The sequence below is a fragment of the Neofelis nebulosa genome, chromosome 14 (assembly GCF_028018385.1).
Source record: "Neofelis nebulosa isolate mNeoNeb1 chromosome 14, mNeoNeb1.pri, whole genome shotgun sequence".
NCBI lineage: Eukaryota > Metazoa > Chordata > Mammalia > Carnivora > Felidae > Neofelis > Neofelis nebulosa.
The window spans coordinates 46,185,811-46,203,243 of record NC_080795.1 but is presented as its reverse complement, the minus strand read 5'-3'; the positions used below and the strand labels follow the sequence as shown (position 1 = coordinate 46,203,243).

Sequence of the window (17,433 nt, the reverse complement as noted above, 5' to 3'; positions counted from 1 at the left end):
ATAAACAAAATTGACAAACCTTTAGCCAGGCTTCTCAAAAAGAAAAGGGAGATGATGGGGCGCCTGGGTGGCGCAGTCGGTTAAGCGTCCGACTTCAGCCAGGTCGCGATCTCGCGGTCCGTGAGTTCGAGCCCCGCGTCGGGCTCTGGGCCGATGGCTCGGAGCCTGGAGCCTGTTTCCGATTCTGTGTCTCCCTCTCTCTCTGCCCCTCCCCCGTTCATGCTCTGTCTCTCTCTGTCCCCAAAATAAATAAAAAACGTTGAAAAAAAAATTTTTTTAAAAGAAAAGGGAGATGACCCAAATAGATAAAATCATGAATGAAAATGGAATTATTACAACCAATCCCTCAGAGATACAAACAATTATCAGGGAATACTATGAAAAATTATATGCCAACAAATTGGACAACCTTGAAGAAATGGACAAATTCCTAAACACCCACACTCTTCCAAAACTCAATCAGGAGGAAATAGAAAGCTTGAACAGACCCATAACCAGTAAAGAAATTGAATCGGTTATCAAAAATCTCCCAACAAATAAGAGTCCAGGACCAGATGGCTTCCCAGGGGAGTTCTACCAGACGTTTAAAGCAGAGATAATACCTATCCTTCTCAAGCTATTCCAAGAAATAGAAAGGGAAGGAAAACTTCCAGACTCATTCTATGAAGCCAGTATTACTTTGATTCCTAAACCAGACAGAGACCCAGTAAAAAAAGAGAACTACAGGCCAATATCCCTGATGAATATGGATGCAAAAATTCTCAATAAGATACTAGCAAATCGAATTCAATGGCATATAAAAAGAATTATTCACCATGATCAAGTGGGATTCATTCCTGGGATGCAGGGCTGGTTCAACATTCGCAAATCGATCAACGTGATACAGCACATTAACAAAAAAAAAGAGAAGAACCATATGATCCTGTCAATCGATGCAGAAAAGGCCTTTGACAAAATCCAGCACCCTTTCTTAATAAAAACGCTTGAGAAAGTCGGGATAGAAGGAACATACTTAAAGATCATAAAAGCTATTTATGAAAAGCCCACAGCTAACATCATCCTCAACGGGGAAAAACTGAGAGCTTTTTCCCTGAGATCAGGAACACGACAGGGATGCCCACTCTCACCGCTGTTGTTTAACACAGTGCTGGAAGTTCTAGCATCAGCAATCGGACAACAAAAGGAAATCAAAGGCATCAAAATTGGCAAAGATGAAGTCAAGCTTTCGCTATTTGCAGATGACATGATATTATACATGGAAAATCCGATAGACTCCACCAAAAGTCTGCTAGAACTGATACATGAATTCAGCAAAGTTGCAGGATACAAAATCAATGTACAGAAATCAATTGCATTCTTATACACTAACAATGAAGCAACAGAAAGACAAATAAAGAAACTGATCCCATTCACAATTGCACCAAGAAGCATAAAATACCTAGGAATAAATCCAACCAAAGATGTAAAAGATCTGTATGCTGAAAACTATAGAAAGCTTATGCAGGTAATTGAAGAAGATATAAAGAAATGGAAAGACATTCCCTGCTCATGGATTGGAAGAATAAATATTGTCAAAATGTCAATACTGCCCAAAGCTATCTACACATTCAGTGCAATCCCAATCAAAATTGCACCAGCATTCTTCTCGAAACTAGAACAAGCAATCCTAAAATTCATATGGAACCACAAAAGGCCCCGAATAGCCAAAGTAATCTTGAAGAAGAAGACCAAAGCAGGAGGCATCACAATTCCAGACTTTAGCTTCTACTACAAAGCTGTCATCATCAAGACAGCATGGTATTGGCATAAAAACAGACACATAGACCAATGGAATAGAATAGAAACCCCAAAACTAGACCCACAAACGTATGGCCAACTCATCTTCGACAAAGCAGGAAAGAACATCCAATGGAAAAAAGACAGTCTCTTTAACAAATGGTGCTGGGAGAACTGGACAGCAACATGCAGAAGGTTGAAACTAGACCACTTTCTCACACCATTCACAAAAATAAACTCAAAATGGATAAAGGACCTGAATGTGAGACAGGAAACCATCAAAACCTTAGAGGAGAAAGCAGGAAAAGACCTCTCTGACCTCAGCCATAGCAATCTCTTACTCGGCACATCCCCAAAGTCAAGGGAATTAAAAGCAAAAGTGAATTACTGGGACCTTATGAAGATAAAAAGCTTCTGCACAGCAAAGGAAACAACCAACAAAAGTAAAAGGCAACCAACAGAATGGGAAAAGATATTTGCAAATGACATATCGGACAAAGGGCTAGTATCCAAAATCTATAAAACGCTCATCAAACTCCACACCCGAAAAACAAATAACCCAGTGAAGAAATGGGCAGAAAACATGAATAGACACTTCTCTAAAGAAGACATCTGGATGGCCAACAGGCATATGAAAAGATGTTCAACGTCGCTCCTTATCAAGGAAATACAAATCAAAACCACACTCAGATATCACCTCACGCCAGTCAGAGTGGCCAAAATGAACAAATCAGGAGACTATAGATGCTGGAGAGGATGTGGAGAAATGGGAACCCTCTTGCACTGTTGGTGGGAATGCAAATTGGTGCAGCCGCTCTGGAAAGCAGTGTGGAGGTTCCTCAGAAAATTAAAAATAGACCTACCCTATGACCCAGCAATAGCACTGCTAGGAATTTATCCAAGGGATACAGGAGTACTGATGCATAGGGGCACTTGTACCCCAATGTTTATAGCAGCACTCTCAACAATAGCCAAATTATGGAAAGAGCCTAAATGTCCATCAACTGATGAATGGATAAAGAAATTGTGGTTTATATACACAATGGAGTACTACGTGGCAATGAGAAAAAATGAAATCTGGCCTTTTGTAGCAACGTGGATGGAACCGGAGAGTGTGATGCTAAGTGAAATAAGCCATACAGAGAAAGACAGATACCATATGGTTTCACTCTTAGGTGGATCCTGAGAAACGTAACAGAAACCCATGGGGGAGGGGAAGGAAAAAAAAAAAAAGAGGTTAGAGTGGGAGAGAGCCAAAGCATAAGAGACTGTTAAAAAACTGAGAACAAACTGAGGGTTGATGGGGGGTGGGAGGGAGGGCAGGGTGGGTGATGGGTATTGAGGAGGGCACCTTTTGGGATGAGCACTGGGTGTTGTATGGAAACCAATTTGACAGTAAATTTCATATATTAAAAAATAAAAAAATAATAATTAAAAAAAATAAAAAAAATAAAATGTGTTAAAAAAAAAAAAAAGGATAGGGCCACCTCGGTGGCTGCATCGGTTAAGTGTGTGACTTCAGCTCAGGTCACGATCTCAGGGTTTGTGAGTTGGAGCCCCTTGTTGGGCTCTGTACTGACAGCTCGAAGCCTGGAGCCTGCTTTGGATTCTGTGTCTCCCTCTCTGTCTGCCCCTCCCCCACTTGTGCACGTGCTCTCTCTCTCTCTCTTTCTCAAAAATAAGTAAACATTAAAAAAAAATTTAAAAAAAGGATAATGCATTTGTACAAAGATCAAAAATAAGGAAAATCAAATAACATATTTAGGTATATAGGATAGTGTCATTATTATAAAGCTTGAAATAAACATTGTTTATGGGTTCACATGTATAAGAGAATGGTTAGCAGCTATGTGTTTGGGGGAAGGGAGGAAGATCACAGGCACAGGGATAGACAGAAGCATTATAGACAGAATTGACATTATCGTTACTTCTTTACACTGGATAGTATTCACTTTGTTGTTAGGATCCATAACTTACATACGTACTTCATATGTTATTTTGCATAAATAAAATATAAAATAACAATTTTTAAAAGATTTTACTATGTAGAAAATAGACTCTGGATAGGGTATATAAGTAGAAGCAGAGAGGAAGTTGGGAGGCCACTGAAGTAGTCCAGGAGAGAAATGATGGAGACTGTGCCACAGTGGAATGGGGGGAGATGGTGAGAAGGAATCAGATTTAGAAAACATGTTGAAGAACTTATATATAGCTTATATAAGTTCTGTTTAACTTCTTGTATAGGAAAAGGAGAAAATATGGGCTCCTAAGTTTTCTGCCTAAACAACTGGGTTAATGGCACTGCTATTTATTGAGAGATGGGGAAAATGAGGGGAATAGCAAGTTTGGGAAGAAAATGAGTTCAATTTTGCACAAGGAAAAAAAAAAGAAAGAAATAGATTTAGAAATCAATAAAATGTGGGGTGCCTAGGTGGCTCAGTCAGTTAAGCATCTGACTTCAGCTCAGGTCATGATCTCACAGGTTTGTGAGTTCAAGCCCCAAGTCAGGCTCTGTGTTAACAACTCAGAGCCTGGAGCCTGCTTCGGATTCTGTGCCTCCTTCTCTCTCTGCCCCTCCCCTGCTTTCACTCTCTCTCTCTCTCAAAAATAAATAAAAGTAAAAATAAAAAGAAACAAATCAATAAAATGTTTCATATCAAATATTTCAAAGTAATGATGAAAGTCTGTGTTGCAGGATATGCATACGTTTTTTGACTGATCACCTTATATCTAGCTTGGATACTACTACAGGCATACATCGGTTACCAGTGGACAGAAATATCTGATATATGTGAAAGCAGAGATTTGGAGCTGTCATCTGTAGCCTTCCAGGATCTCCCTTCCCCCTTTCCTCCAAGCTGTCAGCACCTTTGTCTTGTGCTGTTTTCTTGAACATCTAAAACAAACTCTTCTGGGAGCTCCATGGGACAGTGTATGCTCTGCACATAGCTAATAAATCTATGTCCAGGGGCTTGAGCAACTCGTTGGCTTTGCTTAGTGTCTTACAGAGGAGCAGTGGGTGTGGAATGTGACTCATAAATCACTTTATCCAGGGGAGGGAGATGGACATGAGGAGTACCAAACAAGGTTGCTCACAACCTTGAGTCACCATCCTGGGAGCCCCAGCCATTCCTGGCTGTGCCTGGTTGCCTTGAAGGCTGAAGAGGTCCACTTTAATTTGACCCGTTGAACTCCATTGTCTTCCCCTAGTGAGAAGCTCTGGTCTAGTGATTGGCTTGTTTGGAAAGGAGAAAAGAAAGATCATGTGTAATTTAGGAAGAAACAATAAAAATAGGTGCATCCTGATGGCTGTAATTTTTGAAATACGGTCTGTCTTATTCACTGACTGATGATAGCATTCCTAATCTAAGGTGTGTCAGTATAGGATTCAGCATTGGATATTAGATGAATAGCTTTGGTGTAATGTGGGAATGGCTGGAAATGAAGTTGGAAACATGGATTATTTTTCTACTTTTGCCATTAGCTAACCGTGATCACTTTTACTGTGTTTTGATTTCCACGTTGCTTTGCTCATGCATTTCTCTCTGTGCTTCGCATTGTTGCTTCTCATTTATGTATTTCTAATTATAGAATTGAAGTTACTTCAAATGCCATTTTCTCCACTTGAGTCTCTTCTGATTCCTCCTACCAGATAATATCTCCTTCTTTTGAGAGGAAACATTTAATACTATAATTTTCTTTTGGCATGTATCATATTCTTTGGTGGACTATGGTTTATGTCTATGTATATCTTACTTCATCTTCCTTGTTTACAAGGTCTTCTTTGTATATCTTGCCTGTTTTAGAGTGGTGAACTAATTGTAGTTTATCTGATTTGAGGGCTCAGCAAAATAAATTCTTAAGCAAAAAATTTTTTGTCTACCATAATTAGCCAGCACATATAAACTATTTTGCTTAACCCTCTTTCAGGAAGAAATTTGAGAAGTCTGGACTAAAAACGGAAAAGCTGACTTCACTTTCACAGATGGCACACCTGTAATACATGAAAAAACAGGTTTCAAGTGTGTATTCAATTCTGAAAAAATGTTCCTACCTTCCATTGCATCATTCAGCAGAGAATCTGTGCTGCAAAGTTTGCAGTCAGGTTCATGGAATGATGTAATGGAGGAATTGATTGTAACTCAGTTTTCTTCTTGATTGTGCCATTAATAACCATCACCAGTTTATTGGTTATTTGGAATATATTAATCCCAAGCATGGCGACTTAGTTCATTTTAATACAGCCGTGTGACTAGATTGTGGAAACTTACAAAGAGTAAGTTTCTTTAGATCAAGGCCTTTTTTAAATGAAGCGTTTTGAGAATAAAGTGTTTATGAAGATCCTTAATAAATAAGGATAAATAAATAATACGTAAAGGGTTTCATAAAGATCCTCATTGGCTCACTGATATGACAAACTATCTGAACATGTTGGACTAGAAGCTTCAGTGGGAAGATACGCTCATTTATTTAGAGACGTGCAGGCCTTCCCATTGAAGTGCAACGGGAGAACTGAGTCGGCACTTGGAGACCATGCTTATTTCCCTTGCAGAACTTCCCTAGTAGCAGCAGAAGTGCTGATATTTCATATGGGGAGAAAGCAAGATACAGCTTCAGAAAAGAAATACAGATTTTGATGTTTGTGAATACTTGGAGTTTCTATGGTTGGAAATGCAAACCTGAGGATGTGACTGAACACCAGAGAAATGCCCTATCAGTGTGGTTCAGTTTCAGGGCACCTGAGGTTGCTGGAAACAAACTGTTCACCAGGTAGGGCAGTGCTACTTGATGAGGGTTTGTCGACCAGAGCTGCCTGAAACTCTCATCAGTCCTTGTTGAGATGAGTTCAGAAGTCGAGAGCAAACATGTAAAAACTTTATGGTATGTTGACAGAGTCTGTTTGTATCTACTGAATTTAGTAATAAACCATTGGGCTTATGTATTATGCGTATCTTTTATTTCATTTTCTAGTAATTCATTCTTATTGTATTTTATAGGTTATTTGTCTGAAACTTAGGGAACACACAAAACAAAACAGCTACTTCATCATAGATAGTTTGGAACTCATTGAGTTACAATCTCTGAGAAGGGTGAGGCAACTGGAAATGAATATATGAGTCTGAGGATTATCTAGAAATTTGTGGCCATGTGACTGGCCATATTCTAGCAATATTTAGGTGCACCTGACTCTGTGAAATGCACATTCTGTTTGATAGGTAAAATTTAAAAATAAGGTGCTATTTTAGAAAAATTAGTAAGGGACAGTACTCCCTTACTGTTATTAATTAAAATACTCATGCTTCCCATCTGAGGATTTTTGATCATGAGCCCAGTAGTACAAAATTTGGCCACCCTTACTGTGGGACAGTGCCCTCCATCTAGGAGATCCTAAAAATATTTATTAAATTCAGTTGATTTCTCTTAAGACTTAGCAGAAAGTAGATAGTTCACTAAATAAAGTCCAGAAAATTAAAGTAACTTTGAAAGGTAAAATTTGAAAGCTTATTAGCTGTATATCACCTCTATCAGCCTTGCTCTGCTTTGTTAAATCTTCGCCAGTCAGAACTTTGAGAATATATTATTGAGGTACCACTATGAATGTAGATGGTTTATGAGATGCTAAGTGTGTTGTTGTTTTAATCAGTTGAGATTTTTAGTAAGCTAAGTCCTTAGTTTTAAAGTTCAGATTTTTAGTACGTTCCTTGATGTAAATCCTGTAAGTGGTTATTTATAACTCTATACTAATTGTACTACAAATACTTAGAGAAATTACCCTGCAAAATCTATTTTCCAAGTCAATATGCTAGAGTATCTTCCTTACACTGCAACACTATACTTCCACAAATTTTAAAAATTGGCCAATATAAGAAGAAAATAATCAGCCATATGGAAATAATAGCATTGTGTCATATTGTCAACTTTCATGTTAGATTTGCAAAGTGGAAATATAATTATGAATAACAAAATAAACACGTGTACTGTATAGCAGAGTATGCCATGATATGCTTTTGACACAATGGAAACAATTGCTAATAAAATAAGGTGTTTTATTTGGAAGAGAAAATTTGTTCTTGGCAGGGGCTTTCCAATTTTGCAAGTTTTAACAGTGGCTATGTTGGTGGGTGAGATAGTTATGGAAAAAATATATACAATCTTTATGCTTAGAACACATGCATTGTCAAAGTTTCTTCATGCAAATTACTAACTGTCAGATTACTAAAGCTGTCTCATTCTGGGGAGGAAGCAGTAGAATATTTTCTGTACTTAGTTTATCACTTCCATTAGGCAATTTAAGAAATTTACATTCCGAATTTCGTTTTAACTTCAAACACGGTTCTGTATTGATTCTGCCATTATTGTAATGAAATATATATAATATAATAATATAAATAAATATCATATACATAAGTGTATAAAAATACGTCTGTAGGAAATTTACCTTGTGTTGAGTTTTGTACTATATTTCATTTAAGTGCTGTGCTATATTTTTCATGTGTTCTGTTTTCCAGCTAGGCATACTGACAAAATCTTTAAAGAGTGTGCTCCATTCTGTTTTCTTCTTTCTTTCCTCCAGAGATTGTAGCACTGTGTTCTATTTATAGTGAGCACTTGCTGTTGACAGACTGAAAAAGATCTGAGGATCTACATTATAATCTTTTGATAAGCAGAATTAGAGAATAATATTGGCATGTTTTAAAACATCTCAGTATAAGCATAATATTGTGTTTTATATTTTTTCAGGAAGATTCTTTGGCAACAGATGATTTCCTTGTGGACTACTTTAATGAATTCCTAAGCCTTCCAGTGAGTATATTCTTATGTTCTATGGAATATATTATCAAAGCAAAATATTGTAATCACTGGATTATTTTATAAGGTAACTTTATGAAGGATAATCTCTTTCAGAATTATTAATGAAAAGTAAAGTTTGTATCTTTTTATGGAGTTAATCATTTGGGTTTGAATCATATTTGGAAATTACTGAAGAAAGCTGCATCAGTTGTACAACAATAAGAATGAATGAATGAATGAATAAGAAAGCTGGAATTTTTAAAACAATTTTTAAATGTGTATTCATTTTTGAGAGACAGAGAGAGACAGAGCATGAGCTGGGGAGGGGCAGAGAGAGAGGAAGACACAGAATCTGAAGCAGGCTCCAGGCTCTGAACTGTCAGCACAGAGTCTGATGTGGGGCTCGAATTCACAGACTGTGAGAACATGACCTGAGCTAAAGTTGGATGCTTAACCAACTGAGGCACACAGGCACCCGGAAAGCTGGAATTTTTCTAACCATTAAAAGTATTTTGTACAAAAAATAATAATAAAAATAATAAATGTGGATAAACTAGAAAAGAAGTATTCTGTACAAAATCTGATGCTATTGTATTTGGCACTGTTTCAGGCTTTGAACAGAGGTGATAAAGACAAAATATCAAAAAAAAAACAACTGTATTTCTTGACTCTAGGCAATTATTGTCATCCTTTTGTACAGATATTAAAGTGGAATTTGTGTCTAAGTTAACTAGAATTTTATATTAATAGTAAATAAGACATAGGTGGATGCCAAATAATAGAATTTTAGTCTTTCAGAGCATTGACTGATATACTTAAGTATCAAGGGGGTTGGGGAAAGTGAGATGGGAATGCATAAAAACACTTACAGTGCTTGGCAAATAAAGTTAATCAGGAATTTCAAATAAAAGAAAGATAAGAAAAGGTTTTCATTATTATACAAATGCAAAAACTTTTTTTCATTAACATATTTACCAGGGAAATTTTGGAATATAAAAATGTCACAAGTAATTTTAGAGGGTGTGGGCCATAATATGTTACTTTTAATTAAAATTTTAAAACTTATTTTAAATTTAAATTTTAGTGCAATTTTGGCTTCAGGAGTGGAATTCAGTGATTCTTCACTTACCTACAACACCCAGTGCTCGTCACAACAAGCGCCCTCCTTAGTACCATATCCCGTCTAGTCCATCTTCCACCCACCTCCCTCTGTCAAACCATAGTTTGTTCTTTATCATTAAGAGTCTCTTGTGGTTTATTTCCCTCTCTTCTCCCCTCTCCCTTCCACATATTCATTTATTTTGTTTCTTAAATTCCACATATGTATGAAATCATATATTTGTCTTTCTCTGATTGACTTACTTTGCTTAGCATAATACATTTTAGCTCCATCCACATCATGTTAAATGGCAAGATGACATTCTTTTTTTGATGGCTGAGTAATATTCCATATTGTGTGTGTGTGTGTGTGTGTGTGTGTGTGTGTGTGTGTGTGTATTTATATATTTGTATGTCATATCTTCTTTATCCATTCGTCAGTCAATGGACATTTGGGCTCTCTCCAGAGTTTGGCTATTGTTGATAATGCTGCTATAAACATTGGGTACATGTACTCCTTCAAATCTGTATTTTTGTATCCTTTGGGTAAATACTTAGTAGTGCAATTGCTGGGTCTTAGGGTAGTTCTGTTTTTAGTTTCTTGAACCTCCAGAGTGGCTGCACCCATTTGCCTTCGCACCAACAGTGCAGAAGGATTCCCCTTTCTCTGCATCATCGCCAATACCTGTTGTTTCTCGTGTTGTTCATTTTAGCCATCCTGACAGATGTGAGATGGTATCTCATTGTGGTTTTTATTCATATTTCCCTGATAATGGGTGATTTTGAGCATCTTTTCATGTGTCTGTTAGCTATCTGGATGTATTCTTTCAAAAAGTATCTATTCATGTCTTCTGCCCATTTCTTAATTGGATTTTTTGGTGTTGAGTTTGATAAGTTCTTTATAGATTTTGGTTACTAACCCTTTATCAGATATGTTGTCTGCAAATATCTTCTCCCATTCTGTAGGCTGCCTTTTTGTTTTGTTGATTGTTGTTTTTTGTTTTTTGTTTTTTGCTGTGCAGAAGCTTTTTATCTTGATGAGGTCCCAATAGTTCATGTTTACTTTTGTTTCCCTTGCCTTTGACAATGTGTCTAATAAGAAGTTGCTCCAGCCAAGGTCAAAGATGTTGTTCTCCTCTAGGATTTTTATGGTTTCCTGTCTCACATTTAGGTCTTTCATTCATTTTGAATTTACTTTTGTGTATGGGGTAAGAAAGTGGTCCAGTTTCATTCTTCTGCATGTCACTGTCCAGTTTTCCCATTTTCCCTTGTTGAAGAGACTGTCTTTTTCCATTGGATGTTCTTTTCTGCTTTGTTGAAGGTGAGTTTAGCATATAGTTGTGGGTCCGTTTCTGGGTTTTCTATTTTATTCCACCGAACTTTGTGTCTCTTTTTGTGCCAGTACCATACTGTCTTGATGACTACAGCTTTGTAATATAGCTTGAATCTGGAATCATGATGTCTCTAATTTTGTTTTTCTTTTTCAGAATAGCTTTGGCTATTCAGGCCTTTTTGGTTCCATACAAATTTTAGGATTGTTTGTTCTAGCTCTATGAAAAATGTTGGTGGTATTTTGGTAGGGATTGCATTAAATGTGCAGATTGTTTTGGGTAGTATAGACATTTTAACAGTGTTCTTCTAATCCATGAGTGTGGAATGCTTTTCCATTTCTTTGTGTCCTCTTCAATTTCTTTAATAAGTGTTCTATAGTTTTCAGAGTGTAGATGTTTTATCACTTTGGTTAGGTTTATTCCTAGGTATCTTATTGTTTTTAGTGCATTTGCAAACAGGATTGATTCCTTGATTTCTCTTTCTGCTGCTTTGTTTGTGGTGTATAGAAGTGCAACAGATTTCTGCATGTTGATTTTGTATCTGGCGACTTTGCTGATTTCATGTATTCTAGAAATTTTTTGGGTTTTCTACATAGAGTATCATGTTGTCTGCAAATAGTGAAAATTTGACTTCCTCCTTGGCACTTTGGGTGCCTTTTCTTTCTTTTTGTTGTCTGATTGCTGAGGCTAAGACTTTGAGTACTCTGTTAAATAGTAATGGTGAGAGTGGGAGTCGGCCATGATATGTTGAATCTCTTAAAGCCTAGCCACTGAAGATGTCTTTTGAAGAGACAGTACTAGATTCACCCTCTTGCCTAGATTAGTTTTTGCATGTATGTATGTATCTATGCATGCATGTTTGTTGTTTTGTCTTATTTTCCATTTTCCAAAAGAATTTGTGGTCTCTCCCCCATTTGGCACAGCCAGGCCTCTGGATCCATTATGGGGGTTAGGCTGAGACACCAATCACCTCTCGCTTTCCAGCAACAGGCCTGAGTGATGGTACAGGATACCTCATGGGTTCTTGTTTGGTCTGATTTTCTTTTTCTCTTTCTTTCTTTTTTTTAAATATTCATTTATTTGAGAGAGAGAGAGAGATAGACAGACAGACAGAGTGTGAGCAGGGGAGGGGCAGAGAGAGAGGGAGACACAGAATCTGAAGCAGGCTCTGGGCCCTGAGCTGGCAGCAGAGCCTGACATGAGACTCAAACTCATGAACTGCAAGATCATGATCTGAGCCGAAGTCGGACACTTAACAAACTGAGCCACTCAGGTGCCCCTCTTTTTTCATTTTTAAAGTTTATTTATTTTGAGGTAGTGTGTCCCTGTGTGCATGAGTGGGGAAAGGGCAGAGCAAGAGAGGGGGAGAGAGAATCCCAAATAGGCTCCATGCTGTCAGCACAGAGCCTGATGCAGGGCTCAAACTCATGAACTGTGAGATCATGACCTGAGCTGAAATCAAGAGCCCAACGCTTAACCAACTGAGCCAGCCAGGTGCCCCTGGTCTGATTTTGCAACTTTTTCATCATCCGGTTGTATATTATAAAAAATCCAGCAGCATCACAAAATTGTCAGAATTTTGCTCTTCTTGAGTATATAGTCTTTCCTCTGGGCTCTGCATTCTCCATTTTTCCTCTAATTTCTGTGACATTTTAAAAAGAAAAATGTCTATATTGGGTCTGATTTCAATTTCTCAAGATTTACATGTCATCATCTCAAGTTTTGTGATCATCTTGACTTTTACTTGCTCTAGAACATAAATTTCCCTACCTTTCTTTTTTTTTTAAATCTATTTTAAATTATAGAAGTGATATAACAATACTAGAGAAAATTTATCTTAAATGTAAGAAAAATTGAGCCATAGTCCTGCCATCCAGTCAGAATTGATGTTACCATTTTTGTGTTTTGTGTGTTTCAGGCTTCAGGTGAGATGGCAGAGTGTCTCTGTGGTCATGTGTTCGTCCCACCCAAGCAGACTCCTGCAGTTTGACCCTTTCATATATCCCATGTGGCCGAGCTCGGCCACTTCTCTCCTGTTTTCTGTCTCTCCAAATCCTTCTCTTTTACATTCTCTCATTCTGTGTCCCCCCCACCCTATGAAAATCTCTCTCATTCCTTTGCAGCTACACATGGTACAATGTAATCTACCTATTAACTACCCATGCTTCATGCCACAAGATAGGAGAAGGGGAAATATGGTAATAGGTTTACAAAAAGAATTTGGGGACAGGGAGGAGAAAGAATGATGAATTCTCAAACCAAATTCCAGGCAAAATTCTAGAACAGCTTAGTAATGTTTGGTTTATTAGCACTTAGCTAAGAGTTAGAAGCCAGCATGGGTTTATTGAGAATAAATGTGTCAAACTGAGCTCTCTTTTTTTGGAGCATTATGGACTGGCATTTTAGGGAGCCATAAATTTAATGTATTATAGTTTTAGTAAAGCATAATCATAGCAATAAAGTAATAATAATAATACAGATAAATGGAACCATGTTACTTCCTGCCCTCAAAGCCCTCAAAGGTGGCTTCTTATTACACTAAGAATAAAATCCAGAATCCTGTATGACCTGGCTCTTGCCATCTCTTGGTCTTTATTGCCTGTGCCTCTTCCTCTTATTAATTCTTTTCCGTCTTACCTGGCCCTCTTCATGTTTCTCCACCATGAATATGCCAAGCATACTCAGGGCCCTTTAGGCTGGAGTGCTCTTTCCTGAGATACTTGTTTCACCTTCTCCCTGATTTAAGTCACCTCTACTCAGGAAACCTTCCCTCCCACGCCTATCTAAAAGAATACACCCAACACATGCTCCACTTATACGGCTTTGTCTCTCCAAAGCTCATATCATTACCTGTGAAGTTAGTTTTCAAATATTTGAGCACGTTCTCTAACTGCAGCCAGTAGGGGTTGACACTTAATAGCCTACAGATTTAAGTCCACATTCCTTAGTATGGAGTTCAAGACCTTTTGCAATGTGGCCTGAATCTAACCTTTCTGGTTTTACCTCCCGCTTCATTCTGCTTGTGTCATCCTGCACATTCTTTCCTGCCTCCCCTGAGCCACCCCCACCCACCTTGACCACACATATTCTTCCTGTGTCCATGCCCCAGTGTAATGATTAGTAATAGAAGTGAGGCAGATATTACCCATGTGATCTTAGAAACATTCTTTAGTTACTTAATACCTTGATATCTTTCTCTGTGAAAACAGTGTAAGTATCCTATAAGGTTGTAATGAAACAAGGTAATGTATGTTAAGTGCTTGGCACAGAATTAGTGCTTCCCTTTGTTTTTCCTTCACTAACTAGACCAACTCATCTTCTGATCCTGAAACATGAGGGGCAGTCACTCCTTAGTTAGATTAGTAGGTCATTGTCAGTCTGGAGAATAAACTTCTGTGCCATACAAATATGTCATTGGCTTTGACTTTCCAAATTATTTTTATCAGGGTCTTGGATGAAACATTGCAAGTGAACTAGTGTTTTTCCAGCTTAAGGTCACTCAGCTAGTTAAGTGACAAGGTCCACCCAGGTCCACACGACTCAAAAACTTGTCCTACTATGCCGTAAGAACTATAGAACTGGCAGTGGAGGAACAGAATCTGGTCTTATTTTTATTGTGGTAATCTGAAATGGTCTGAAACAAAGCTGATGTATTTTTAGGGGGCATTAACAGAGGTATAGTTAAAATCAAGAAAAATATTAGTCTGGAGCATAGAAGGCACTCAATAAATGTTTTGCTTTGTCTTTTTTTAAAATCGTATTGACTTGTCAGACTACATTTGGAATATTGTGTTCCATTCTTGGTGCCACAGGTTAGGAGTTGCTCTGCCAAACCAGACTTGGGGAGATTCAGCCAATGAACACTCTGGAAACCATGTCAGATGAGGAAGGGTTGAAAGAAGTGTGGGTATTGAACCTGGCTGGGGAATGGGTAGAAGGGTTGGAGTGGACCAGCTTTTTTCCAAGTATTTCAAGATCTGATTGAGGAAGAGGGGTTAACTTGTTCTGTGAAGCTGGCGGGCACAACCAAGGCCAGCATTTATGAGGAAGTTGATTTTCAATCACCAGAAGAAAGACATTTAACGTTTGTTTTCTAACAGTAGAACAGAACAATAGGGATGACATTATTCACAGGAGTAAACTTCCTGTGATTGGAGATATTTGGATATAGGTTAGAAAATCATTTTGGGGAATATTTTATGGTGGTATATATGGTAGGTGGGAGATTAGACTTTCCCAGCTAAAGAAAATTTGATTAATCTTCTCTATTTATTTTTATCTCAGGAGCTACATTATAAATTTCCTGGGGCCAAGGATAGGTCCCTTTCTTCTGTATCTCCAAAAGCTTCTTGAGGATGATTCTGTTTTTTTTTTTTTTTTAATTTATACATCTTCCATGTAAGATAATTTTTAAATAAACAAATAAACTTTCTAATCTTCTTTTGCCTCACCTCCTCTACCATTTCCTCCTCCACCAAAAAACCGCAACAATCTAAGCCTGAGATAGACAGTGTAGATATGTATTATAATATTCTCAATCCAAAAGTCCCTCCCTTAAGTCATCTAGATTTCTGAGACTTCTCAGTCTTCTTCCACATCTGTAGTGACATGCTCAAGGTCCCAGATTGGATTGTGGCAGAAATGGGCCTAGGAATCAGGCTTTCTGGCTCCTACCCTCCTTCTTTCCATTACCCCATAACACCCATGGGACACATTGTAAGATCCAGAAATTGATGGCTGGTAGCCTGCCTCCATGTTATTTTGATGAGGGGAATCCAGGACAGTTGCTGCTATTATAAATGATTATGGCACTTTCCAAATCCTAGCTTTCATAACTTCAGTCCGTTTGTTCTGTTGCCAGGTTCATATTCAGATATTGTTTTCATTTGGTGTCTGGGAGGTTGTTTTTTTTTTTTTTTCTGTCAACTCTTTATGGACAAGTGTTTGCTTATTAAGTTTTCTTCTGTGCTATAGTGTGAAAACATTTTTTTCCCCCTTTTGGTTTTGTTTTGTGTGTTTTATGCTCAGTGACTGTTGTGGGATTGGGTAGATGAGCCCACATACAGATTTAGGTTGGTCCTCTGTGGGTGGTTTAGAATGTTTGTGACATTTATGGTCTGCAGAAGCCGAAGGGGTGGCCTGTTCCATACCCTCCTTGCAAGGATAGGTATGTCATGTGTTTGCCAGACCATGCTTAGCTATTTGCCTTTGGAATTTTACCATAACTTCTTTTTTGGGGACTGATTCTCCACACTTTTTTCTTTAATCTGTAAACTATTATAATTTCTTGCAGCTTTATGAAGGATTTATATGTTGGATAGATTGTTGGGTAAGGAGAAAGAGAAAGAAAGAGAGTACGGATATGGGGAATGAGTGGCATAAAGGGGGATGCAGGGCTTGGGTCTTCCACTGCCAAAAGTTAAATACTTTTAACTTTTTGAGATTGATTTTTGAAGGTGTTGATAGAGTGTAGGTAGTACTGGCTAGTTCAGCGTTTATACCTCTGGGTGTTTTGATAAGCCTTGTAGCTCACACATAAAGCACTCACATTACCAAATGTTAATTCATTTTATTAACTAAGGATATTTCTATGTATTTTATGTGGCACATGATTCCTTCCATCCCATTGGTGAATATGTCCAGCAAATAGTTTATGGTGAAACATCTAAAATGACAGTAAAACTTAGATTAAAAGAAGTCATTGGTAACGACTTGTTATAGTCAAGTAGTCACATGTTTTTCATTCGCTGACTAGGATGCATGTTTAAAATACAGCTTTGGAACTCAATTAGGAGAGACAGAGTTGGAGCAGAGATGAACATGTATTAAATTAACCTAGTCATTAGTTTTTAATTTAAATACTGTTCAGCTAAATAATTTGGCACCCAGTAAGTTTCAGTGGTGCTCCGCTGGCAGTTTAAGCACATCACTAATTATTCACAGGCTTTTTTCCCTCCTCCTCTCCTCAAAGAAATGTGGAGCCAGCAATTTATTGTGGTAAAAATATTTTCGTGCACTTGCTTTTTCTGTGGAAATATTTTTCGCACATGGATGACTGGTACTACAAAGTTAGCTTTCACCGCCTTCAGGTCAGTTCGTTTTAGAACATTTGGAAAACGATACCCTTGAAATAAGAAAATTAAGCAAGGGAAAGAGCAGTCTGCAGCAGCTTGCGGAGGATTGGGTTTGAGGCTCAAACTGGAGATTTTTCCTGTCATATGATTAAAAGTTGAGAGTTCTCTAAATCAGCCTACTCAGCTTTTTCTGGAGAGAGACTTCCTACCTCGTTCGTTTCTCTCTCCCCCACCTCACATGTCTTTTATTGTCACATACTAAACCAACTGTGGGAGTTTTGTGGATAGGCTGAGAAATAGTGAAAACAAAGGACTTGATGTGTGAGAGAGATTTCTTAAAAATGTTTGTTTATTTTTGAGAG

General features: G+C 37.8%; 1 protein-coding gene across 1 annotated transcript in view; it reads left to right on the top strand.

Moving 5' to 3' along the window:
* RGS22 (regulator of G protein signaling 22) overlaps nucleotides 1-17,433 on the top strand; it is a 148,431-nt gene that overhangs the window by 15,691 nt on the left and 115,307 nt on the right. Inside the window, exon 3 of the mRNA XM_058699603.1 lies at nucleotides 8,518-8,580. Within this exon, the coding sequence (XP_058555586.1) occupies nucleotides 8,518-8,580 (63 nt within the window). The remainder of the gene's footprint in view (nucleotides 1-8,517; nucleotides 8,581-17,433) is intronic.